This window comes from Trachymyrmex cornetzi, unplaced genomic scaffold, assembly GCF_001594075.2.
Source record: "Trachymyrmex cornetzi isolate Tcor2-1 unplaced genomic scaffold, Tcor1.1 scaffold607, whole genome shotgun sequence".
In the NCBI taxonomy this organism is placed as follows: Eukaryota; Metazoa; Arthropoda; class Insecta; order Hymenoptera; family Formicidae; genus Trachymyrmex; species Trachymyrmex cornetzi.
The window spans coordinates 579692-606646 of NW_017299923.1; the positions used below are offsets into that span (position 1 = coordinate 579692).

Consider the following 26955-nt stretch of genomic DNA (forward strand, 5'->3'; position numbering starts at 1 on the left):
ATAATGTTAAAAAACCGAATACATTTAGTATATGACAACGTCTAGCCGGACATCACAACTACAATTATATGAAATTAGTATATGTTTAATCTACGTATTTATTACTAGGTATTTATAAATACCTGATGGAAACGTATAATATACTATCTTATATTTATTGAGATTAAAGACTAAGCTCGAGTAAAGCCGTTTATGATAAAGAGCACGTGATAGAAAAATTCTATCGAATCTTACAATTTTTTAATTATTGTAGTCATTCTAAACAAAACTAAAAATATATAGAAATGAAAAATATATAAAAGAAAATACATAGAGCGAAAACATTAAAAATTTTTTTAAGTACAATAATATTGCTGTAAAATACGAATAGAAATTAGAAATAAGAAATACACAAAATGAAAAATGCATGAACTCGTGCTACAACTTATTTAAACACGAATATATTATTGCAAAATAATTAAGCAATAAATTATTGCGGCTGCAGAGTCCGATTAAAGTGCGTTTACGAAACATAATCTAATTCATTTTAAACCTATACCGAGAAGCCGGGAATTCCTATTGATAAAAAAAGCATCACTCAGAAGCAAGAAGGGAATTACCCATTTAGTTATCTTACGGAAAAACTCATTATATATATTATATATAAACATACAATGATAAAACATATTACGACGACAGAAAAATTAGAGTATGCTTTTCACATTGTTATTTATTCATTATTCCTTTCATGTTTGTATTTTTTATTTAAATTTTGCTTTTATTTTAATTAAACATAATTTTATTTTATTTTAAGAAATAAAAAGAAGAGAGAGAGGTTTTCAGTATATTTTTTACAGGTATATCTTATACCTTGCTATCAAATATGACTATTGTTTTATTGAAAAATATTTCTATTTTAATATTATACATTTTGCAAGAATTTTAATTATGCGTTTTCTCGCTTTGTGTGCGTACGTGCGATTACACACATACACACACACGCGCGCGCACGCACTCAAATTTTAATTTTAATTAACAATTTTTAATTTACTCATAATTTTAATTTTACTTTGTTTTATTTTAATTGTACGTATATGTGTTGAATTTTAATTTTCAATTAAAAAATCTTTCATTTCTAATGCATATAGATTATTTCCATTTGATGTTTACGCTGTTCATGCTCTTTGTTCACAGTGCTCTTGAAATCATTTTATCTTTGTTATTTATCAAATGTTAAACAAGGACAAATGATACTCACAAGAGTTGTGAGCGTCAAATGGAACGCAGCCCGCAGCGTATGCTTATATTCTTTCAGCAGTTTTCAGCAGCTAATTCCAATCGATAAAACTATGGCAACGTTAACAAAACAAACTACTGTCATCGTCTAATGTGAAGGTAACCGGTCACCGGTGGTAGCTAGTAGCGTCGATATAACAAGTCGAATAGAGTATTCTTTTCCTTCCTGTCACTTTTATCAATCATAAATCTACGTTAGATAAATCATAATAAAAGCCGTCGAATAATTCGCTCTCGGGTCTACTCACATTCGTCGTCATACAGACCCTGAGAGCGATCGTCGAAGGACGTGCCAATGGACACTCCTCGGCGCCGACCATGGATATCAAGGACAGTAGTGACGAAGAGGATGAAAAAACACGTGACATTACAGCGTTTGGTAAATTCGACGAGGCGATCGTGGTGCGTAATGCCGAGGAAATCAAGAGCCCGATAAACCGTGGACTCTTGAGTTCCAGGAGGACCAGAAAAAGCATAACGAGCGACAGCACGGACCCGTTAGCGTCCAGCTCGCCACGTGATAGCAGGCACGAATTCAAGAGGTAATCGCCTCATGCAAATCCCGGCTTATTACCGCTAATTTACAATAACGCGCATCTAATGACATCAGAATTTCGTAAAATTTTTCTGTTATGCTGATTCTACGACGAGCCTATAGTCCGAAGTACCGACTCATTGGCTGCGTTCAGCTTCAGCAGAACACAACGGTTTTGCAACCGTTTTATGATTGTCTGCTGTGGTAAGACCATGATTCTTCTAAATCTAAAAATATAATCCAATCAGCATGAAGAAAATTTCCAACAGTTGCAAAATAAACATTCTGCTGAACGTAGCCATTGTAGAATTAGCATTATACATTTCTTTGTTACATGACTGTTAATACTTAAAGATGTAAAATATGAACACAGTATATATATGCATGTATTTATATGTTTTAATCTGGTAGATACTCGAACAAAGATGTTGGCATTGAGAAATCGATGGAAATTGGCAGCGATCCTTCGGACAGTGAGGAGAGCGACGACGATGACATACAGGGTACCAGCATTGCAAAACCGATCAATTTGTATGATCCTAAGGAATTCGAGAATCTGGAAGCATCGACGGAGGTCAAGGAATTATTTCAAAATATAATGAGGCAAGTATTTAGCGTATTTTCTATTAAAATTTATGGATTTATTTGCTAATTCAGAACAACAATAATTAAATAAAGAAAAATATTAATAAAATTACCTAAGGAAAAAAATTATTGGATCTGACCAGATTAAATATATTTGGTTAGATATGCTCAAATATGATTTCCTATGTTTGCTATTAAATCATCTGATATTCAGATCTGGTCATGTACGTTTGCATATAACCATATCTATATTCGAATGCCCAAAATAAATTACATTGATTCCTTTATGATTTTTAATTATATCTGAGTAAATCTGGATATACATTCGATAAATTATTATATCTAGTCCCGATGAAAATTTTATCGTATTAGTCATATATAACCATATAAAATTATACATAGAAATATAAATAATTATGTTATGTATAACATAATTTCATAATTTTATATGATACTAATTCTTATATATATAACTATATATGTAAATTTCTTATTGTTTTCATAAATATATATAGTTATAACAAATCTTATCTACGACATTTTTATACATGTTTATATATGAGAAAATTTATTTCAAATCGATGCTATTTTACAATGACGTGAAAGTTAGTAAAGCTTGACTCTGATTAGGTTTATTTATAAAAGAAATACTTTAACATATTAAGAAATACTTTTGCATATTCAGTATTTCATCTTTTTGATAATATCTATTCACCAAACATAGCTGTATATATCCATTAATATTCAGTATTCATGGATTGTCAAAGTAGCGATTCCTGTCGCAAAGCTAAAACAACAAAAAGGCTCATTTAAAATGATGATAAAATTCAAAGATTCAGAGGTTTGCGTCGCAATATCCACTCGTAGGACATTTAGAAAAGTAATAAAAGCATTTTCATTATACAATCTGAGCGGTAGCTATCGATTGAGTGTATATAGAACTTGATCAGTTCAGACATTATTGAGCACCATGTCTTCAGATCTGCCGCAACTTTGCCGGCTCGCGTAAAAGAGCACAGTAGTATCTCGCGCCATGACACTTTGCTTGTCTTAGCACCGAGACACTATCGTGTCTCCAGATATATAAATCAAATTTTAAATAAGAAGAACCATATACATTCGGTCGAAGTGGATCTTAGTGCTTAAATCATTTCTTTTTAGTGCTTAATTAAAATTTCTTGTAAATTTACATACAATCAAACGATGGATTTTAATCTCGTCAATTTATCCAGGTACACGCCACAGAAAATCGAGCTTAACTACAAGTTGATACCATTCATTCCTGACTACATACCGGCAGTCGGCGATATAGATGCCTTCATAAAGATACCGAGGCCCGACGGAGTCGAAGATAAAATTGGCCTAACTGTATTAGACGAGCCCTGTACCAATCAGTCGGATCCAGCGGTGCTGCATTTGCAATTACGCAATCATTCTAGGAGCGCCGGCGCTGCTACGAGACAGGCGGTCGTCAAAAGGATAGAGGATGCTGAGAGAAACAGCAAGTCAATTGATAAATGGATTGACGATATGAATCAGTTACACAGGAGTAAACATCTGCCGGGTGTGCAACTGAACCATGCGATGCCGGACATCGATGGATTGATGCAGCAGTGGCCGCCGCAAGTGGAAGAAAAACTGAATGAACTGCAGCTGGATCTATCAGAGCTCGACTGTGATCTGCCGCAATTGGTCGATGTGGTCTGCAACCTTTTGGACATTCCCACGCAAGAGAACACCCGACTAGAGGCTCTTCATACGCTATTTACGTTGTACCTGGAGATTAGAAATGTTGAGAACCGGAACTTCAGTTAGCATTAAACAATTAAATTAGTCTATATTTAAACTGTAAGAGTTGATTGTAGTCGATATTCGCAGTCGATTTTTATCCGAGTAAAGAAATGGATTGAAATGGATTCAGATTTTCAGAAATACGCATTCGTGGGTGGTGAACGTTAAAATAAGTCTTTCTAAAATAAATTCGAATTTATTTTTATTCATTTACAGGAATTATATCACATTTCTATGTCTTTCAATCTAAAAATAGTATCAGCTTTTCAGTGCATATAATGAATACTGCTCAATTCAAAATTTTTAATAGAAAATACAGTTTTTTAATCCAATTGAATCCAGTTTAATTTAATTAAATTCAACTGAATAACAAACATTTTTTATTCGATTGGATTCAATAGACTAAAATACCCCCATGAACATTGCAATCCATTTTAATTTTTTATTCTTCATTACTGGGATATATTCAAAACCATCTTAAGTAAAGTCTAAACATGTCACAAACCAATCGGAGAGCTGTATTATAGTATTTTAAAACACATTACTTAAGACGGTCTTGAAATAAAAACGGACTATAAATACCGGCCTAGGATTCGTTATATTTGTAACTCAATATGAATTCCACATACAAACTTGTAGTGCATTCCGTTTCACGCATGATGCACATTTTATCCTTGTTATTCATCGAGTATTAAGAGGAATGAAATGATATATCACACGCATCATAAGTGAAATGGAACGCACTTTTAGTAAACGTAAGGTATGTCTGTAAACAGTTGCAATTATATCTTGATATTTCAAATATCCATCCTGATATTTATATTATACTGCATCCTTGTTAAAGTTAAATACAAATTCAAAAAATTAAATTGCCTGGAGAAACGAAAAAATTATTTACAATTAAATAACACCGACGAAATTCTATTAAAGACGGCCGTCCGTCAAAAAATTTTCGTGATTTAATTAGAAAATTACATTTAAAATTATTACAAAAAAATTAATTTTTTTTAATTTTTTCTGCATCCGATGTGCGTCGTACGACGCTCTGCAAACCTATTTCACTTTAAGTTCCAAAAGTGTACACTGATTCAGCCACAGAAAACAGACCTCTAGGGCTGCGTTCGGATTCCCACCCAGGTGCTCCCCGGATGTCATATCATCTTTGTTGTTTATCGAACGTTAAACAAGGATGACATGACACCCGAGTGGGAATTCGAACGCAGCCTAGTATGACAAAAGGTTTGTTCGCGTCGCATGCTCCAACATGTTCCAACATACTCCTACCATAGCTCCTACTCACTCTATCAAGCGCGTTGGAGTGAGTAGGAGCTATGGTAAAGCCTTGTATCCACGATGCTAGAAATCGGTCCAAAATCTCGGACAGAGAAAAAATTAACAAATCACATTTGAACAATTTGATCACATGACCATTGCGATTGGTCAATTCTTTCTTCATCCGAGGTCTCGGACTGATTTCTAGCATCGTGGACACAAGGCTTAAGAGCATATTGGAACATATTGGAGCATGCGACGCGAACAAACCCAAATACTCAAATAGCATTGATAGCGCGCTCCCCAAACGCAGCCAGGATCTCTAGCTTCCGCAATTACGTCAGTCAAATGACATAGCGATGAATCACCACACTAGTCAACACTAGTCACAAGTCACAATCGCGTTCTCTCTGTTTTTAATGATTCGATTGTATATACGTATACTACATACAAGGATGCATTCAAAGAGCGCGCATTTGTGCAATACTATCCTTGTCTCATGCCTAATGGACAATGAAGATTGAATGATGCAAATAGTGCTAATAACGTCTTCCCGAATGCAGCCTTAACCATCTTTTTACCGTATGATTTTATAAGTCTCGACACTCGACAAGTCACTCAACGAGTCCAAACCAAACGAGGCGGACGTGTTTCTTTCTAATCTAACTATTGCATCGTCCATTTAAGGATTTTTTCCAGTTTGTAGTGATCGGTGAATCGCGTTTATTTATTATAAGTTCTATTTTTCGACATTTGAACATCAGTGGGCTAGTCTCAGCCGATTTATCTATCAGTTGCGGGACAATTCAAAGAGGAAGATGGTATATAATTTCTTCGTGCATGTATGCTATATACTGCCATAGTTGTTATACACATGCTACTTGTCTAAGCCTACGTCAACATTACTACATGATATGAACTCGTAGTTTGTCGTTTTGTCTCCAAGGACTCTGAGAGAGATGTGACTAAGAGCCGATCATTAAATCCTGTCGCTCAGAAATGATGAATTCGTCAATGCAAAGCAGTGGCGAAAATGATGGAGGAGATAATGACAGAATTGATGTTTATGATGAGGACGATAGAGAAAGGCTGATTAAGCCGAGGAATAATTTTGCATCGTATTCGAACGAGGATATCGACGTGCGATTCCGGGTATATCGAATTTTCTGGTTATCATGCTCTCATGCATCTCTTTCTCTTCCCCCCCCCCCCATATTTCTTGAATTTTTAGATGAATTTTAAAATTATTCTAGCGAGTGTCTTCCAACAGTTCATCTTTCCTCTTTTTTTTCATGTTGCAAGACGTTCAATTAAAAAGAACAGGCATTAGAAGTATTAAAAAATATATATCTATATAGAAGTATGGAGCATTGCTTCTAGGATTACATTTGGAAACACCACCTAAGTGGCTCCATGCATAATAGAAGAAAGTCATATGGCTTTTATTCTTCCACCACGATTTTATGTATCATTTTAACCTTGTTGTTCACAAAATGTTAAACATAAAATGATACATGAGTATACCTGAGTGAATGAAATTTCTAAATATAGCCTAGAATTTTTTTCTTTATTGTGTCAACACAGAGCATCGCTAACATGAACATAACATGCAGTGATATAGACGCTATCTCAGGTCAATCCAAAAGACTATATATCAGAGATATAACCCCAGGAGCAACTAATTTCTTGTCAACTAATTATGAGGTAATTGCTTCATGATGAATTTTTAATTATGAATTAATTACAACCATCTTTTTTTTCTGATCCTGTTTAAACACATGTATTTATGTTTTACTATATTTCATTTATATATATTGTCTTTGCTTGGTAAGATGAATTAATAGCATCTTTTTTTCAGAGTCTGGATTATGACCCTTGTGAAAATTATCTTCTACAAGATGAGGAGAGGAAGAAAGGATACAAATTTATCGTTAGAAAGAACTTTGCCAGGTGGTTTATCTTTCTCTTAATCGGAATTTGTACTGCTCTCATAGCGTGCTTTGTAGACATACTGATAGAAGAATTATCCAGCCTAAAATATGGTTGGCTTAAGAAATGTATGTTTTCTAACATTTAGAGTGGTTTAATCAATATAAACATGTTCTATGATATATAGAATAATATGCGAACTTCGTGTCGATAGATGTGGACCATTGTGTGATGCAAGGTTGCCTTTGGTTACCATACATGATGTGGTTAGTGCTAAATGTAGTACCAGTTTTCATAGGTGCTGTCTTAGTATCCTATATTGAACCTGTTGCTGCAGGGAGTGGTATTCCACAAGTGAAATGTTATTTAAATGGAATCAAAATACCACGAGTTGTGCGTATTAAAACTCTGGCTGTGAAAACTATTGGTGTTATATGCACTGTAGTCGGAGGCTTAGCAGGAGGCAAGGTAAGTGGTTCATCATCGTTCTTTCTATTTGTCAGCATCGTTCACATCTCGTGTACTTCAGGAAGGTCCTATGATCCATTCTGGTGCCGTCGTAGCCGCAGGGATTTCTCAGGGTAAAAGTACTACTTTTAAGAAAGACTTGAAAATATTTGAATACTTTAGAGAGGATCATGAGAAACGAGAGTTTGTGTCCGGAGGCGCTGCGTCTGGAGTATCGGCGGCTTTCGGAGCACCCATCGGTAAGTCCTATTAAATATTAATGGATACGTGTAGTGTTCTATTTCTTGCACATTATTTTTAGTGGGAAACTAATTTTTGTCAATTTAGAATTGATTTATCTCTTTACTATAAATTATACTGATTTACAAGGTTTCTGTTCCTCAACACCTGAATGACTCATATATTCTCAATTGCCGAACAAGAATATAAAATTTAAAAAGTTTCACATTTTTTTTTTTTTTTTTTTTTTTGAGAAATCAAGAACTTTAATAAAACTCCACAAATTTAAACAATTTGCAATTTTGTTCTTTTACTTTATGGAGTAAAATACATAAGAATCATCATTCAGATGTTAAGAAACAGAAACCATATAAATAAGAATTTTTTTACATCGAATTATCAATAAATTTTACTTATATTACTTAAAATTACATAAAAGTACATAAATAATAAAAAAGACTTCTTACCATCACATTTATTTATTCATACATTGCAAAAAAAATATTTAAATTTCTAGAAAGTAATCAGCGCAGTCATATGTCTGAAATAAATTTATTTAAAATACATACAGATATATTATTCCTTGACATCTATTATAACTTGAGGCATTTCTTTTAGTTGATTTAAATTTCGTATATAGACATGAGTGGTTTGATAAGATAAATCTTTAAAAGATGGTGTCACAATCCATTTGATGGTGTGATACTTGAAAAATCATCCTTCAAATCCTTCCAGGCCAGATGTCAGCTAGAATTGATGTGTTGTTCACGTCCGATAATTTGTTTTTAAAGCGAGTGAAAACTTTAGAGATTGCCGCATATAAAAATATTAACACTATGAAAAAATTAATACACTTATACTACAAGAAATATATTTTGTAATTTGTATTTTTTGTTTTTTGTACTCTTTAGGTGGAGTCTTGTTCAGTATAGAAGAGGGTACTAGTTTTTTCAATCAAAGCCTCACATGGAGAACTTTCTTCGCCAGCGTGATCACTACGTTCACTTTAAACGTGATCTTGAGCGCTTACCACGGACATCCTGGAGATCTTTCGTATCCGGGCTTGTTGAATCTAGGAAAATTCAACTCAATCCCATATGAAATCTACGAGATACCTCTGTTCATGCTAATGGGCACGTTTGGCGGACTACTCGGTGCTTTTTGGAATCACGTGAATTATAAGATTACTTGCTTTCGTTTGCGATTTGTGACACAAAAGTGGCAAAAAGTCATTGAGGCTATTCTGGTGGCGATATTAAGCGCAACGATGGGATCTCTAATGATATACTTTGTCAATGACTGTAAACCATTGGGTAATGACCCCACCAAGTATCCAGTTCAAATGTATTGCGCAGAGGGGCAATACAATGCAGTCGCCTCTTTATGGTTTCAAACTCCAGAAAGCAGTGTACGATCCTTATTTCACGATCCTAAAGGTATACAACATGCAATAAGCAATGAAAATCAAAAGACAAACGCAATATAAATTGCGTATTTGTAGGAGCTCACGATGATCTGACGCTAGCTATCTTTGTCGTATTGTATTTTTTTCTCGCTGCCACGACTTTCGGCTTATCGATGTCAAGTGGCCTCTTCATTCCCTCTCTATTGATTGGATCTGCTTGGGGTAGATTAATTGGATCGGCTCTCGCGAAGCTGTGTCCACATTGTGTAAGAATCGTGAAAAGAGAATAGCTGATATAGCGTACAAAATAAAATTATTGCTGTGTTACATTATATAATTGTATTGCAGGAAGTATTAGATCCTGGCAAGTATGCTTTACTAGGTGCTGCTGCGCAATTAGGAGGAGTAGTTAGAATGACTATAAGTTTAACCGCAATCTTAATAGAAGCAACTCAGGGAATATATTTTGGTTTGCCTGTTATAATAGTCCTTATAATGGCAAAGTGGATTGGCGATTTCTTTAATGAGGTAAGTATTAATTATTGATTGACTCGACATCCAAGATACTACTGTCTCTTGATGTATGCTGCACTTGTAAATATATCATGTGTTTTTTAATAATAAAATATGTACCTCTTAGGGAATTTATGATATTCATATACAAATGGCAGGAATTCCATTGCTTCCATGGGAGCCGCCTCCGCTCTCGAATAATATTTATGCAACTGAGATAATGAGTCATCCTGTCGTGACTTTGAAAACTGTTGAAAATGTCGGACATATTGTCGAACTTTTGAAATGCGTTACATTCAATGGATTTCCGGTAGTTGACCCACCAAGTAGCGATCAGGTAGTAAGCAAATATTAATTGTTTCAAATAATTTTATACATTTATTTTAACTGTATCGTCCTTTGATAGGCCGAGATAAATTCGTACGGTCGACTCCGAGGTCTAATACTGCGTTCTCAATTAATAGTACTTTTAAAAAATAAGGTATTTAACGAGTACGAAGAATTTTGGGAGAAACCTTTAAGTATAAATATGTTCAGAAATGAGTATCCTAGGTATCCAACCATCGAGCAAGTCGCCATCACTGATGAAGAAAAAACTTACACAATTGATTTGAGACACTTCATGAATCCTTCCCCTTATACAGTACAACACGTTAGTAGTTTTTACATTAAGATCTTTTTGATATATCAAAGTGCATTTTAGGCTCATATAATTGTTTCTTTAGTCTGCCACACTGCCAAGAACATTCAGACTCTTTAGAGCGTTAGGATTACGTCATGTACCGGTAGTAAATGATATCAACGAGGTAAGAGACTAATTAATATACATTTTGCAATCTATTATGGGAACTGCACTTAATTTCTGCTAATTATATTTATGTTTCATCTAGGTAATTGGTATTATCACTCGAAAAGATGTTGCCAGATTCAGGATATGGAGACATCGTGGGAAAATGGGATTAGATGAACTTTTAATCACTAACAAAATTTAATTTTTTCAGAACTCTTCAGAATTTTTCTCAAATTTTATCACATTAGGATTTGGTAGTGTTCGTTACATTTCGTGTATTTTATCAGGTACAAATTTCAAGTTTATATATGTACATATATTGTTAACGAAACTCGAAAATAATTTAACAGATTATATGTAGAAATAATGCATAATTGCATTAAAGAAAATGTGTCAAGATTTTTTTATACAATTTGTATGTGTGTGTGCGTGCGTGCGTGCGTATATTTGTGCATACGCAACTTGGTGACATCACATTTAGCTTATATTTTGGTAATATCAAATTTTAATTATTCACAAATAATTCCCATCCAAGCCATGACCAAAGTTTAAAGAAGAGATATACAGGTAGAATGACTAACAGTAACAGAAAATAGTATTCATAGGATGATATGTACATGTCGAAAGGTGGTATTTAGCTGATATTTTATCCTGTCGTTCAATTTTCTAAGAGATTCTATTATTTATTTAATATACTATAAATTTATATACGCGGAACCTGAAACAAAAATTAAGTATTTTGTTGTACAATGAAAAATACATTTATTTTTACGATTTTATCTACTTTCTATTGAACCTTGACTACGCCAATTACAAATGTTTACTTTTTAAAAACTACACAGAATGATTGAAAATCACGTATTATTACTTCAAGAAGTAAATTTATATCAAATACTTAAGTAAAAAGAGATTTGAATTATCCATATACACTATAATTTTTCTAGATTGTTAGAAGATTAAAAATGTTTCTTGTTTCGATGTGAGCTGATATGGTTTTAATTCGATTTTATATTGATAATAATTATATAGTAATTATTACTGCGTTGCGACTCGAATTCTTGAATTTTTTTACCTTCAACAATTCAAAAGTTACATTTGTATAAATTTTTGGAAAAAACAAAGGAGAGTGCAATTTTTTGCGACCATTCAGAGATTGTTCTATTTCTACATTTTCTTAAGTCTTCCTTCAGTTGGATCAACAATTCTGAATTAATTTTTAAATGCTTGAAACACAACTGACAATGTTTTCGTAATGATGTGTGTGTGTGTGTGTGCGTGTGTTTATGTGAATAATGATTCTTTATTTTAATGTATAAATTTTTCCTTGAGAGTGCAGCATCATTATCATAATTTTTGGTTTCTATGAAGAAAAATCAAGATTGGATAGTGCTAAGGTAAAGACTTAAAAGTTAAGTTAAAAATCATTAGTTGTGAACAAAAATAACTAGTGATTCTTTAATTAATATATTGTAAGGAAAAATATGAAAAATTATATAAAAGGGTAACCAAATTTAACTTTTTAACTTTTCAATTACTTTTTTTATTAACTTGTAATTTTATTTTATGGATTAACTTTTATTTTAACCAAGTTAAATTTTCAGGGCTGTGTTAACTTTAACTTAATTTGGTTTAAAAAAAAAGTTAACTTATCCAACCTTAAGAAAAATATATAAGAAAATGTAGAAATAAAACGATCGCGAAAAAGTGAAAGTTGTCCTTGTCTTTTATTCTTTGAATATCGACACTTATGAATCACTCTACAGAATCCTTAAATTCTTGGCGTTAACTGTATGATTTAAACATAATCTGAAACGCTTACATTTCTTTACATTTTCTAAAGGCAGATATGTATATTTTATTTGACATCGGTTACACAAGTTGCATAAGACATCATATTGCGCGATGTGCCGTCGTATCTTTGTCTTAAAAATGTGAATCCTCCGCTTCCTAGACTACCTAATCTCGACGTTGTGAGAACGTCGAGAAAAATACGTGTCAACCGCTCGTTTTCCAACGCAAAATAGCAAACCGTCTCAATTCGAGCCGAGAGTGTCTCGCTCTACCTCTCGATTTCCCTTCATCCGGCCACTGTCGATGTCTTGACGCGAGATACGTAACGCACGATGTGGCGAGTATGGCCTTTAAGACGCGACTGCACGCGACTAAGAAGCAAGTAAGAACAAGAAGGCGAAATGCGAGCAATAGAGACGCGGTCAATAGTTCCGCAGGTCGTACATACACCTGTCTGTCGCGAGGTTGCGGACGACAGTAGGAAGGGGTTATGGTCAATAAACGCAACCACGTCACACGCAGCCTATCGGCGTCGGCGGCGGCGGCGGCAGCGACGACGACCCCGCTTAGCCCCTTAAAGTGGCTCCTCCGTCTCGAAAATCTTACGTGTCGTATGGCGATACCCGCCTTTGTGCGTCTGTTTCGCGGAATAAACTGGGTAAGAGCCGCGCGGATCGACGTGGGACGCGAACCGGCGAACGCGGCACTCGTCGAGGAATCCGCGGATGGGTGTCGCAGACCCGTGGCCGGCCGATCTCTCGCCAAGGTGAGTGGACAGCGCGTTTCAGCGAATCGGCCGAAACGCGTCCGCCATTGTTGTCGATCAGCCGCGCCGTCCAGTCGAGTCAGAGTAGTCAGACAGCGAGAGCCGAGAGAGAGAGAGAGTGAGGACGCGGTATATACTATATACTATATACGTGCCGATACATGCATACATACCTACTCCGCACTCCGCAGTCCACGCGAGAAGACGACGTTCTTAGCTCGGAACGCGCATGCGCATCCAATGACTCCGATGTGCTCAGACGCGAGAAACGGACGCTCATTTCTTTTCAAACTTTTCCCATCCTGGCCTGGCCGCGTCGCGCGCGTACGCACTTACTAGCACACACACCGGGCGATGCAGCTCGCGGATACGACGAGGAGACGCAGTAGACCGAGACAACGACGAAGATTCCCGGGATGTGCACGTAATAATTTCGCGAACATAATTTTTCATTAGTTCAGAAAAACTCGCCGTCCGATATCCTTTGCACTTTTCTTAAACGAGATCGCAGATTCCGGATCTCGGTTATCCATATACGATTCATCGGATATTGGATGTTAACAGTTTTCGATAACGACGCGATGACATCTTATAAGCTGTGTCGATTTAGTCATTCGTGATCCCATTCGTGTTCGACGTATCTTTCGTTAGGAGGTTAGGTCTCGCACGATTAAAAACCCGTGTCATACGTCACATTACACGTTAAAGATTGAAAATTACCAAGTCGAATTCGACTAATTCAATAATTTTAATTTTAATCCATTTTGTTCTGATTGGCTGAATTCTAATCTTCAATTTGTAATCTGCAATTCTCAATGCTTAATGTGACAATGTGGAATTTAGCCTGAGACACAAAATACTGAAAGGCACAGGCAATAGGAATAAAAACTAACAGATTTTAACCTATTTTGAAATGGTGTATCCTGGTATACATGGTTTCTGATTAGATTGAAATATATTGTTTCCATTTTGCTTGTACTTTTCAATTTTGTCTTAGGCTTTAATCTCTGTGAATATTGGGATAATCATTTTATCATCCCCTCCTCTCACTCGTTACTATCCTTGTAACATGATTGCAATCTGTTTCAGATGCCTGATAGACTCGAGTTTCTCGAATTGTAGCACACATGAATTAAAGAAAGAGTACTGTTAAAGTGGCGAGGAAATTGGAGAAATAAGCTATATTCATGATTGGAATATTTATTCTATTTTATTAATTTTAGACCATTTTAAATATTATAATTTTACTCTGAAAATGACAAAGCACTCGAGGGACAGAATCAATGTTATTTGTGTCATGTATTAAGCTTTGAGGCTGGAAAAGAATCTTGCCCCGAGACAGTAAAGGAAATGCGAAATTATAGATGTCAGAGACAGGGGAGGAACGTGCTGTTAGACTATATACGGCTGCGGAGATAATGAAAAACGCCAGAGCCAAGGAAACTGAGGAACAGGCGGCATTAAGGAGAATGCAGGAGGCTCAACGAATGGCCAGGCATCGTGCCAAGAAAAAGCGTTGCCTGGACGAGAATCTCGCGAGGGAGATTTCCAAGATCGCCGAGTTATCCAAGATGCCCGTTCCTGATTCCACTACAATAGCCCAGATGTCTGAGATGAATATGAATAAAATATCCGCGGAATTGAAGCAAATGATGGAGAGGGGAAAAGTACCTGAGCATATAGTTCAAATGGCTCAAATCGCGGAGTTTAATAAAATGAATTCTGAATTGAACAAGATGTCTCAGGACATGGCGAAGAGATATGAAATGGAGAAGATGGCAGAATATGCCAAGACTACGGAATACATGAAGATGCAGGAGATCGCCAAGATGAACGAGATGGTGAAACTTTCCGAGATGGCCAAGTATAACGACATCACCAAGATCAATGAAATGGCAAAGATGAACGAGATGATGAAGATATCTCAGATGGCCAAGATCAACGAGGTGCAAAGGATGAACGAGATAGCGAAGCTGAACGAGATGGTGAAAATGACAGAGATAGCAAAGTACAATAACGATATCACAAAACTGACGGAATTCGCGCAGATTAATGAGATGGCGAAAGAGATCGCGAAGATGAACGAGAAGACGAAGATGAATGAGATGATGAAGATGGCAAATATACAAAACGATATCGTCAAGATGGAAAGACCGGAATACCAGAATGTCAAAATGACAAATGAGATGGTGAAACTGAACGAGCTGGCCAAAATGAACGAGATAACGATTACGAAGCTGAACGATCCGCCAAAGGTACCGGAGATTTCGTCACTACCACCGCCACCGCGTATCCCCGAACCTGTGATCACCGTGCCAAACCCGAGGAATTTGCAAAATGTGCAGACCGTACAAGTGGCACAGGCCAGCCCGTCCAGCATGATCAACTACCAGACCGTGCCCGGCCAGAACAATTATGGCAAGTTATTGAATATCATTGAGGAGCTCGGCAGAGACATCCGTCTGTCGTACGCGGGCAGCCGCAGTGCCGCCGAGAGGCTGAAGAATGGCATTCAGCAGGCTAGGATCGCCGTACGGGATTGCTTGCACGAGACGCAGCACAATGCGCAACAATGATCTGCCGACATGAGTTAGATAGCGATTAGATTACTTGTAGCTTTTTATCATTTCATGAGACGTTGCTTTGTACGAATTGCTTAAATTCGAACTGCGGTATTAACACGACGTGATATATACAGTAGCGGACGTACATGCATAGATCGAGCATTTTGTTTCTAGAGAAAACAAACCTAGACTGCTATCCTTTCATTACATACGCGATATGTATGGTCTCTTTTTCAGAAAACGTGATAGTGTCTCGGCACTAAGCAAGCGCAGCGATTCGATCTCGATTTCTCAGCTCGGTTCCTGCACGTACGTCATTCGAACAATGGCTGACAGTTTCCTATTTTTAAGTTACAATTTAGTACATAGAAATGGGAGGGATGGTACCAATTTGTATACACACACTGTACTACTTAGAGAATATTAGAGTCTTAGTTTATATTTTATAAAAAAGAAAACGCAAAAAAACGGTTATATCATGATTTTTGTTAAAACTCGCATATGCTGCAAATTTTTAGTATACGTTTCGAGTGAGAAAAAGAAAAGAATGCAAAGTAAAAGCTTTTCAAATATGTACCTAATGGAAAGTATAATCCCGTAAATATTTCCCATAATATATCGTTAAATAAATAAAAATTTTGTATACAACACGGACATCTCGCTTTTCTTTCCCCGATTTGGCGCTTCTATGGTACGAGTCGAAAAATGAAAAAAGGTCAGTAAATTGAAACATAAGAGACATATCTTAAGACATTGAAGGGAATGCTGGAATAGGAATGAGCGATAGGCTAAAAATCAATTTGGAAATTGGTCTTTAGGTAAAAAAAAAATAATTTTTTTTCCAAGTCTAAGGCTATTTCAAATCGATCTTAAAAAGTCGTTTCTTTCTTATCTAAAAGACAATTTCCTAACAATTTTTAGCATATCGTTCATTTCTATGCTACAGCGGCAGCCGAACTTGATCGATGTCAATAAAACAAATTCTTATTAAGTAATTTATCCTTAAAAAGTCGCTTAGAAAATGCACTAACAGACCAACGTTCTAGTGGATGGAAATGATTCAAAAATATATATGGCAAAAAATTTCGGGACATTCTGTATATATAATGGGCCTTCTACAATAAACCGCAAGTCAGAAGTTCTAAGCGATCTTGAGTCATAATCGGTGAAGTTGGCCAATAGCCAACTTGAACAACTTGGTTAAGACAACCTTAAGTACTTCTGACGTTCCGACTTGCGGCTTATTGTAGAAGGCCCATAAAAGTTGTGTTCAAAACATTGGCTGCGTTCAGCAAAACACAACAGTTTCGCAACCGTTTTATGATTGTCCGCTGAGATAGGATCATTCCTCTTGATCTAAAAGCATAACCCAATCAGCACGAAGAAAATTTTGCTGCTGAACGCAGCCATTCTGTTTTTATTGAATAACACATTTTTATAATTTTATTTGTTATTTTTATTGTTAAACTAAAATTTTTAAAACGATAATATAAATCTAAATTTTTTTATAAGTACTTAAAATATGCAAAATAATTTATGCAAAGTTTCGTTGCGATTCACTGATGGTTACAAAGATATAGAACAATTAAATAAATACTTTGTTTATTTATTGGACAACTAGTTAATGCATCACAATATAACTTTACATAAATAATCTTGAATACATAATGTGCTTATATTAAAAAGTTGATATTATTTATTTTATTATATACATATATGTACATATATTTTTTTTCCTTACCTTACTGTTACATTTAATTCGTAGACCCATAATTTTCGGCCCATAATTTCTTCTTGTAAACATTATCCTTATAAAATTTATTGTTTAAATCCCACAAAGAATTGCGAAGATGAACTGAGTTTATAATTAATTCATTTATTGATTTGTCATTTTCGGAAAAATTTTTACTACCATTATTTAATGACATCTTATAACTTATTGGTTTATATCATTAACGTACCGAAATTCGGCTGAAATTGGCTGAATACAACATAGCACGACGCGTTTATCGTAATGCGCGTCAAGAAGATTAGAAAAATTTTATGTCAACGCGCGTCAAAGAAAAGCACGCATTTGATTGGTGAAACGCGTGAAGTCGCGCGCTATAACGCATAGAAACGCGTGCATGGAAACCAGGAGTTATTCCGCGCGCGCGTGCTGAGAGTTAATCTTAACCAAAGTTTCACTAAACTGCGGTTAAAACCGAAATTGGTAGAAACGGTCCAGACCAGAAGAGACGAAGGGAGATTGACTAGGTATGTATAGTACACATATTATAATATTTACATTCACTTGGCTTGTGTTTCGGTAGAGCGATATATATTTGTGTCATGACACAAATGAATTCAATGGACTTACTCGCATTAAATTAAACTTTAAAGATTACTGCGATCGATCTTTTTGCTTCGCTCGCTGACGTTTCATAGGCCTGATAGATTGTCGATTGTTTCTCAAGGTTGTTGTAAAAGATAAACGGAAAACGCGCAGCCTCTTTCCTCCCTCTCAGAGATGACAAAGCAACGCAAAAACGTGGGAGTGACAGCGAAAATTATGGAACCGTTGCTGACGGTGCCGGAGCCGAGAGTTTCTCAACGCATCGCACCAATATCTTCCGTGCCTGCTCAATCAAAATACATCAAGTTGCTGCGAGTTATAGAGCAGCTAGGTCGCGATCTTAAACTTTGTTACACCGGCGATAACATTAACAAAACGTTATCTAAGGTTGAACGCGACATCGCGAAGGCATGCTGTCTAGTCCAACAATGCCGTGCCGAGGCTGTGAAAAGTGCCAAGAAAGCGTGCCAATAACACTGTGCTTTCATGATGAATTACACGACATCGTTTACATAGAGAACTCATATTATGATGCAAACATATATTTTTAAAATAGTACTTATTGCATTATGCGGAAGCTTGTATCATCAACAGTATTCGTTCTGTTTTGAAAATTGATCCATATTTTAGATCCATTCAAAATTTTTGTGTAAAATTCTAACATATACTGCTAAAACCAAAGTACAAAGGTTATAACTTTAATGTGCTTTTCTAAGCTATTTAGCTTTAAATATCTTTAAATCTTTTATTCTTTGTGGAAAAAACTTTAATGATATTTATATGAGAAAGAAAATCAATATTGAATCCATAACTTGCAAAGCGGATAATTAACTATTGTTACACAAAATCGTATAGGATCTCTATCAGCTGAGCCAATATCCTTCTTGAATATCAAGAATTTATGAAATCTGAGTAACTGTGTCTGTATACTTAAGCAAATATTCCATGCATTTTCCACACAAGTCTAAAGAGCCATTACATAGCTCAATGTAAAGCAATCTGTACTCAAATGAATGATTGTTCTGCTACCTCTTGTATATTATGAGAAATTTTGAGTGGAAAGTATTATTCCATTGTGATAGAAACAAATTCATAATGATTTTGTAATGTGTTAGGTAAAGAATAAGCTGAAATGATAATTATAATAATGGCAACAGATTCTATTGAAAACTAATGGAAGAATATTTCTATCGAATATCCCAATTTGGCAAAATTTAATTAAATAGCTAATTAGCTACTAAACAACTTTCTTTTTTTAACAAATAAATAATAATATCGAAAGAATTAAATCCTACCAAAAAAAGTAGTCCTATAATAATGATATTTTTTATTATTTATTTTAAGCTCTTGGTTTGTAATAGACTTTATATAGGTAATTTGTATAAAGAATTTATATTTTTCTTTTCTTAATAATATGTATATTTATTAATTTAAAATAATACAATTTGTGGAAATAGTGATATATTTAAAGCCTTAACATGTGTATATAATCCACAATTATAGTACAAATTATACAAATAGTACAAATATAGACACAAGATGCGTATAAGGTCCTAAGATAAATATAAGAAAAATACCATGTAAAAAAATGGTACAAATGTGTTCCTATATTTAAATTTTGTGTAATATCTATAACGAAATAAACATTTTTTTATTGAAAAAGAAAAGAGCTGTGTCCATTGCAATTCATATTTCTCTTTCAGTTTGTTTCACATATATATTGGATATATTCTCGTTTCTTTCTTTTTTACATCTTTTCGCTATATATTTATTTCACAATTAATGTGCTGCTTTCAATACTACCTTTTATATGCATACATTGATTATGATCAAGCTTTATTGATTATAATTAAGAATAATCATAATCGCTATCTTGTTTAAGTTTATTATATGTAAGTTTATTATGTATAATCCTAAAATTGCAAATTTAAATAAAGTTTTTATTAAATATCATTTGACGATGCATAACTCTAAATTATGTCGAAATTCCTTTTGTTCCAGATAATTGACAGAAAGAAATGGCAGAAGACGAGATATATGTACGTACATTGGCTACATTCGATACAAAATTTCCAGCAGACACCGTCGAGTGGTGTCCTGTAGAGCCGTATCGAAATGTATTAACATGTGGAACATACGAATTAAATAAAAATGAACCTAACACAAAATCTACATACAGACAGGGACAAATCTTATTGTTGCGTATAACAAATGGTGGAGAGTTAGAATTGCTGCAACAAGTATGCACTTCAGCTATATTGGATATGAAATGGTTACATGTCACAGATATTGTAGAAACTCGAATATTACTCGCAGTTGTCGATTCCATGGGATACTTACAAATTTATCAACTGAAAAACGATGGAAAAAGAATAGAATTTATCACTAAATTAAAAGTCAATGAGGAGAATGTCATGGCGTTATCTCTAGATTGGTCCAGAAGAAACAACCCTGCCTCTGATCCTATCATTAATACAAATATTCTTGTGAGCGACAGTGCAGGACACATCTCTCGTTTCACGTGGGGTGAAGCGGGTGATCTGACGAAAGATTTTACATGGCCCGCTCACAAGTTTCATGCGTGGATTGTCGCCTTTGATTATTGCAATCCATTAATTTTTTATTCTGGTACGACAATATATGATGTATATGAAAGTGAATCTATATAGATTTTCAGCACAGGCGATTTATTTTGGACTGTAGCCTATCTATATTATATATTTTGCTTAATTTATAAATAACAATTTTAGCGGTTAGACATATACACTGATTTAATCTAAGTGTAAAAGTGATATGCAAATATTTTAAATTATAAAATACATATTTCATCTAAACAGCACAATAAAGTGTACTGACGATTTTGCAGCTCAACACATTTCTATATTTATATTAAACACACACCTTTACGTCAATTTGTGTATGACAGTTTTACCAGTGCGCATCTAGTCAAATTTATTATTTAGAATATTATAAACCAATTGAGTAAGAAAACTCAATAATGGGTTTTTTATAAATTAATTTATGGTAAATTTCAGGAGGCGATGACAATAGATTTCTATGTTTTGATAGCAGAACTGGATCTCACCCTGTAGTTGAAAATAAGAAGTATACTGCCGGTGTTACTAGCATCCATAGTAAAAAATTCTTACTCGCAACCGGAAGGTAAAAAAATTTTCGGTAATCACTTTGCATTCTTTTAAGAAAATAAAAGTTTAAAAACTCAAAGATCTTCACATTCAATTTTTCGTACGCGCGTGAAATCTTATGAATTTTATACAATAATAAATTTCTTTTTTTTTTCTTTATTTACATTACTAAAATTAAAGAAATTCAATCTACATATTTTATCTTCTATGATTGCAAAAATTTATTTTGGATAATTTATTTGATAAACTTTCCTTTAAACAATCAATATGCGCTTAAATATTTCAGTTACGATCAGAATGTAAGACTGTGGGATAAGAGAAATTTCGCTCGACCAATATCGACGATTTGTCTCGATGGTGGAGTCTGGCGTTTAAAATGGGATCCGTTTACTCATCAATACCTGCTCGCCGCCTGTATGCACAATGGTTTTAAGATCATTAATCACGATATATTATCATCTGTCGTTGTCAATTATAAAGAGCACAAAGGTTTATCGTATGGCTGCGACTGGTCATTCTTAAAACAGTCGGATATTTCGAATTTAAACATATCTAATGGAGACACTTTGATGAGCACTTGTTCCTATGAAGATTGTCTCCTTAAAGTATCTGTAATTGATTTTTGGCCGGATAAACGTATTGAGGAAAAAGATTACTAACATGGATAAAATAAAGGATATTTCTGAATAAACATTACAGCAATTTTAGAAACATGAAATAGATATGTTCCATAATTTATATATGCTTATTTATATAGAAACCAGCGATTCAGTATTTATTAATTATAGAATGACAAATGGAAAAAAAATGATTCGAAGACTTTATAGATTTTTCTAATAAAGATCAATAATTCGATGTTTATTAAATTTTATGATATAGAGTTCAGAACGCGCTTACAACGATGTTAGCGCGCTAACGTGCTATAATTTGCGTTACGCATACTATAGAATTTTAAAGATAAAAGCGTGTTCTGAATACAGATCATAAATCTCTAAATTTATAAGGAGACCTTTGTCCAATAAGCTTTCACGTCTAAAATATAAGGTAAAAATTATGAATATATAAATATGCAGAAAGTCTTGTTCTCTTTAAACATATATAATATCTAATCTTAGATTTATCTAAGTTTCTTTACCCCGGATCTACAATAAATTTTTAAGACTTGCTAGGCTGGTTAAATTAACTGAGCTTTGTGAAAGTGGCCCCGAGTCCCCCTAATAGTATCTCGTCGGTGGTAGCACCCTCGCGTCGCTCGCTATCGAAGTCGAAGTTTTCGATTCGATTTTTCCGTGAAAGAATCGATCTGCGAATTTAACCGAGAGGCATGATAATCGATCCAAAAAATCGGAAATCGAGATCAAAAGGATCGATCTTAATCGTCCATCTATCTCTGGTATCGCATCGCGAGATGGCGGGTCGAGCGCGGCGCGAGTCGCATTTCACCGCTGACCGCGGACGGTTGAGACGGTTCGATAAAAATCAGTCGTCGATCGGCGTCGGTCGGCGTTGGTCGGTGTCGTTTGGCAATTACGATATCGTTCGGCGTTGCAGCCCACCGTCGCTCGATTACTCGGTAGAGCTTGTTAGTTTCATCTGGCCTCATTCAGCTTCGTTCGATCGGGAGACCGTTCCGTGGCCGTGCGTTTCTCTTTTTGCTCTCGACAACAAGCAGTTGTATCGCGGACAACGGCTTCGAAAACACTGCGTGTCGCAGTCGCGGTTCGTATCCGCGATCACGATCCTCGGAATCCGGAGTGAGACGGTGAGTAGCAGCCGAAGCCTCCTCGAGCATCCTCAAAGCGGCTTCTCCCCAGAAGTCTCCCTCCCGCAAAAAGCGCGCGGGATCAGCTGGTTCTTCTGTCGCGCCATGGAGTAGCGACTAAGCGACCTAGAAGCGATTCGGCGCGTGTCCTCGAGTTTAATTCACCTACCGCGAGATCCGGAAGAGCCAGTTCCGACCGGTCGAACGAGTCGGTTAAGCCCATAAGCTGCGGCTGACGCTTATTCGCATTTCGCGTCGCGTCGCGTCATCTCCCTCCCTCTCGACCCGAGAGATGCCCCTTGATTTGGGGCGGTGCGCCGACGATTGTAACAAATCGCACGATCTCCAAGGAACAAAATTGCTCGCGGATCGCGGAAGTAGCACACCTTGTACAGGATCCGCGTATTTTGCCCTTCTCTCGTGACAACGAACGTCAACGGATATTACGGCCAAAGGATCCTGGATTTTACCGCATGTGACGTTATTTGCAATGACCAGCACTGCAAATTCCCTGCTCTTCCGCCCGGTACTTCCTTTACTATATGTCCGTTTTTATAAGGGCGGACAATAAAACTAGGAGAAAACAGGTGCTTAGGCTGCCCTTTAAATTACACTATGCATCGAGGATTGCGAATTAAATATTAGAATTCAGCTGATTAAAACGAAATGGATTAAAATTAAAATTATCCGACTGATCGAATTCTAATCTCTAAATTCGCAATCCTCAATTTTGCAATGCGTAGGGTGAGAGGCTTCAGGATACGCGCGTATGCGCCTTACCGCGTTCTCTCTCGAGGCGTGGGGACGTAGTCTTAATAATTAACGCGGATTCGCGCCGCTCGCGGAATTTCTAACGCAGCGCTCGTAATCTCGAAGGACTCCGAGCGGAATCTTTCACGGGCCTCGTACCTTTCGCCGCTAAATTACACTGGAAAAAGAGTGATGATTACACTAATTAGAATTCTGGTTGAAAATGGAAGAATCAGAATTTTATATAGTTGAATTTATTATAATTTTATTATAATTCTAGTTGAGACCCAGATAACCAGAATTTTGATTAACGTAATTAGAATTATCTGGTTCGTCCATTTTCAACCAGAAATTTTTCTCAATGTACATTTTTATACCCGTTGAGCTGCGTTCGGAAACACCGAGTGGCCGTATGGCTCATCCTTGTTCACTGTATGTTAAACAAGGATAAAATTATACAGAGGCCATTCGGGTGCAGGTATTTCCGAATGTAGACTCGGAAAAGCAAGTCCAAGCAGGTGTTTTTTTTTCATTTAGCAACGTCCGGAGAACCTCCGAAATTCCATCTGTAAAATACATACAGATCTGGACATGTATTTAAACTACTTTTATTTATAAAACAGTTTTTTATTTCAGTAAATACAAAATACGTAATCACATGAAAGTGATTACGTATTTTGTATTTAAAATTGAAAGATTAAAAGTTCCTTTGTATTTCGTAATTTAAATAATAAGATTGGTTGTCAATCTTACAATAGTATTTGAAACGCCCTACCCTGAATATATAAAGGGTAATGTACGAAGTGTCATACTATTGTGCAATTTTCAAGCTTTAGTGATTAATACATTAGTTCTATGGCACTTGGGTACCAATTTTGTTAAAAACAAATATATTATACAAACCAATTAGTATGACATTTCATGTACGTATTTTATTTAAACGTGTAGATATATAGTAGATATTTTCACACATTTTCGTTTTCTTGTTGAAAAAATCGGAGCAAGCAATATTTTCTTCCATCTCTAGCGATATCTGGAGAACCTATTTCATTTGTAAATTATGCAATTTATATAATTTAATATGTAATTTAATTTATTAAACCGCGTATGTGCGGCTATGTACGTGATTCGCCTGGGGTCTCAGGATGCTTCAGAATTGATTTCCGCCTGGTAGAACGATTGCAAAACTTATTCTCGATTATCTCATTACAGCGCTGTCCTCGGCGCGGTGGCGAGACGTGAATATCAGCGCGCGAATCAGCCTCCCCGTCGATCGTCGATAGAGAGGATTCAGGGGCGACCCCCCCCCCCCTCTCTCTCTCTCTCTCGTCATATCCCGATTGCACGTCCTTCACCTCGTCCGTCCTCAAAAGGGGAAGAGAGAAGAAACAAAATTGAACTCGGGGATGCAAACGTGTGCGTGATCGATCCTTCTTCCTCTCTTTTTGTCATCCACGCATGAAAACAACGGCGATGCGTGCCACGCGACGTAGGATTCTTAGCGTGTGAGAAAAAAATGGATGAATTCGCGTGCTCAGTCGGAGTTTTGAGAGTCACCATTATTTACATTTTACATCTCGGAAATCACCAGTAGTTCATCATAGCGATGCAGAGTTATGGAAGGATAGCCATCGCCGCGTCTAACGTTAAAGGCCGAAGCATAGACCTTTGCATAACGCATAACCCCGCAAACACAATAGAATTGTGAGCCTTAAGCCTTAAAGTCTATTTTATAATGAGTTTTTTGTTTCTTGTTTTTTTTGCTATTTTTTACATCTTGTCTTTTTGTTTCTTATTTGATTTTTTGATGAAACTCAAAAAACCCTCCAGCTTTTTTGGGGGTGATTAAAATAATGTCGGCCCTGAATCAGATATATTTTTTTTATTTTATGGAAAGGAAGGGAATAAAGGACTTCAATTGGTTCATTTTCTTATGCACTGTACGTTATGCGTCATGCAAGACTCTATGCTCCTTCCTAAAATCTCAGACGGATTTGTCTGAGACTTCATCGTGCCGTTAGCACTGGTGGCGCTCAGTTTCGAACTGTGTGCATGCGTGCGTGTACGAAAATTAATTTCAGATAATTTTCGCCGTCACGCATACGTGATATCGGTCTGTCTGTCACGAGAATCGGAGCATCACATGATATGCATGTCGCGTGGTAATGAATGTGCAAAAAGAAACCAATGAGAATTTTTCATTAGAAAAAACACAAGTTCACCACTGTACACGCGTGAAAGAGTACCCGAATATTCTTTTCTCGGTATTGTGCGATATAAAAAACCACCAGAACGAGACTAGTTATTTCTTATAGTTTAATTTGTCCGATGCTGAATAAGAATCACAGTTTCCAATGTTTGCTCCATCACGTTACAATTTTGAGAAATTTGAAGAAAATACCTGACATACTTCCGATATCATTTTTCTGAGAATGTATAAAAATGCCCTCGCTTCAGTCGCGCAAATAATTGTACTTTTTGGAATGAATCGATATAACGTTTTTTTTTTCTTAAACTTCACGTTCTCCTCTTTTCAAAACACTACTTATTTTTATCTGTATCTTTTTTTGACGTGTAAGTTAAGATTCTAAAGAGACATGTAGTTGAGGGTTAAATTAAAATCGGTAAAACTTTCCTTTTACACACAGCCCAGCCCCGAATGACTTCCAAGTGACCTTGACCCTCAAGGAGATTAAGGTCACTGACCTTTTCCGTCACTTGTTATTCATTAAAAAGTTATGAACGAAACAATTTTTATGAATAGTACGTAATTTTTAAACACATCGGTGGTATAGAGGAACATGAGATTGTAAGTGAGGCTGGAATAAGATTTTCTGCTTCAATTACACAAATACTTCAAAAACAAATTCTCTCCTTTAAAACACAAATTTTCTGCTTTAAAAACAAATTCTCTACTCTAAATATAAAAATTATAAAAAAATGTGTGTTTTTATAGCCGAAAATATGTATTTCTGCCAAGGATCACACGACTTTCCGTGCGAAGCGAGTTTTACCCTACCTCTTCCCTTGCCAAAGGGCGCGCGACTTTCCACGCAAAG

The 26955-nt window shown here is 35.7% G+C and overlaps 6 protein-coding genes across 13 annotated transcripts in view; all 6 read left to right on the top strand.

The window, feature by feature from the left end:
• The first annotated feature begins 1406 nt into the window (after positions 1–1406).
• Positions 1407–13458, top strand: IFT46 (intraflagellar transport 46). The gene is made up of 4 exons (XM_018515991.1): positions 1407–1817; positions 2222–2413; positions 3628–4256; positions 13447–13458. Exons 1-3 carry the CDS (start codon positions 1594–1596, stop codon positions 4208–4210), a joined length of 999 nt encoding a protein of 332 aa, XP_018371493.1. The 5' UTR covers positions 1407–1593; the 3' UTR covers positions 4211–4256; positions 13447–13458.
• ClC-b (chloride channel protein 7) lies at positions 5847–11494 on the top strand. 3 transcript variants are annotated; one of them, XM_018515985.1, is made up of 12 exons: positions 5847–6610; positions 7010–7162; positions 7317–7515; positions 7602–7855; positions 7917–8094; positions 8986–9510; positions 9576–9745; positions 9828–10007; positions 10120–10329; positions 10399–10644; positions 10718–10798; positions 10883–11494. In XM_018515985.1, the coding sequence occupies exons 1-12, from the start codon at positions 6458–6460 to the stop codon at positions 10982–10984; spliced, it is 2451 nt and encodes an 816-aa protein (XP_018371487.1). In that variant the 5' UTR covers positions 5847–6457; the 3' UTR covers positions 10985–11494. The 3 variants fall into 3 exon arrangements, with proteins under 3 accessions (XP_018371487.1, XP_018371488.1, XP_018371489.1); XM_018515986.1 differs by having other exon boundaries at positions 7043–7162; XM_018515987.1 differs by having other exon boundaries at positions 6540–6610; positions 6761–7162.
• Positions 12631–16551, top strand: LOC108766596 (CDK2-associated protein 1). Of its 3 annotated transcripts, none has more exons than XM_018515988.1 (2): positions 12631–13339; positions 14429–16551. In XM_018515988.1, exon 2 carries the CDS (start codon positions 14704–14706, stop codon positions 15913–15915), a length of 1212 nt encoding a protein of 403 aa, XP_018371490.1. In that variant the 5' UTR covers positions 12631–13339; positions 14429–14703; the 3' UTR covers positions 15916–16551. The 3 variants fall into 3 exon arrangements, with proteins under 3 accessions (XP_018371490.1, XP_018371491.1, XP_018371492.1); XM_018515989.1 differs by lacking the exon at positions 12631–13339 and adding an exon at positions 13549–13763; XM_018515990.1 differs by lacking the exon at positions 12631–13339 and adding an exon at positions 13849–13993.
• Positions 16552–18059: 1508 nt separating this feature from the next.
• On the top strand, positions 18060–18809 carry LOC108766539 (uncharacterized). Its single transcript, XM_018515882.1, has 2 exons — positions 18060–18159; positions 18360–18809. The coding sequence occupies exon 2, from the start codon at positions 18413–18415 to the stop codon at positions 18710–18712; it is 300 nt and encodes a 99-aa protein (XP_018371384.1). The 5' UTR covers positions 18060–18159; positions 18360–18412; the 3' UTR covers positions 18713–18809.
• On the top strand, positions 18491–22234 carry LOC108766538 (diphthine methyltransferase). Its single transcript, XM_018515880.1, has 4 exons — positions 18491–18569; positions 20240–20866; positions 21274–21400; positions 21671–22234. Exons 2-4 carry the CDS (start codon positions 20257–20259, stop codon positions 22041–22043), a joined length of 1110 nt encoding a protein of 369 aa, XP_018371382.1. The 5' UTR covers positions 18491–18569; positions 20240–20256; the 3' UTR covers positions 22044–22234.
• Positions 22235–22881: 647 nt separating this feature from the next.
• The window catches only part of LOC108766572 (uncharacterized), a 21315-nt gene continuing 17241 nt past the window's right edge, over positions 22882–26955 (top strand). For 2 of the 4 annotated variants that reach the window (XM_018515942.1, XM_018515947.1), the window contains exon 1: positions 22882–23146. The gene's annotated coding sequence lies outside the window, so the exon portion shown is untranslated. Of the gene's footprint in view, positions 23147–23495; positions 23673–26955 lie in introns of those variants that run through there. The other 2 variants (XM_018515946.1, XM_018515943.1) reach the window with 2 other exon arrangements.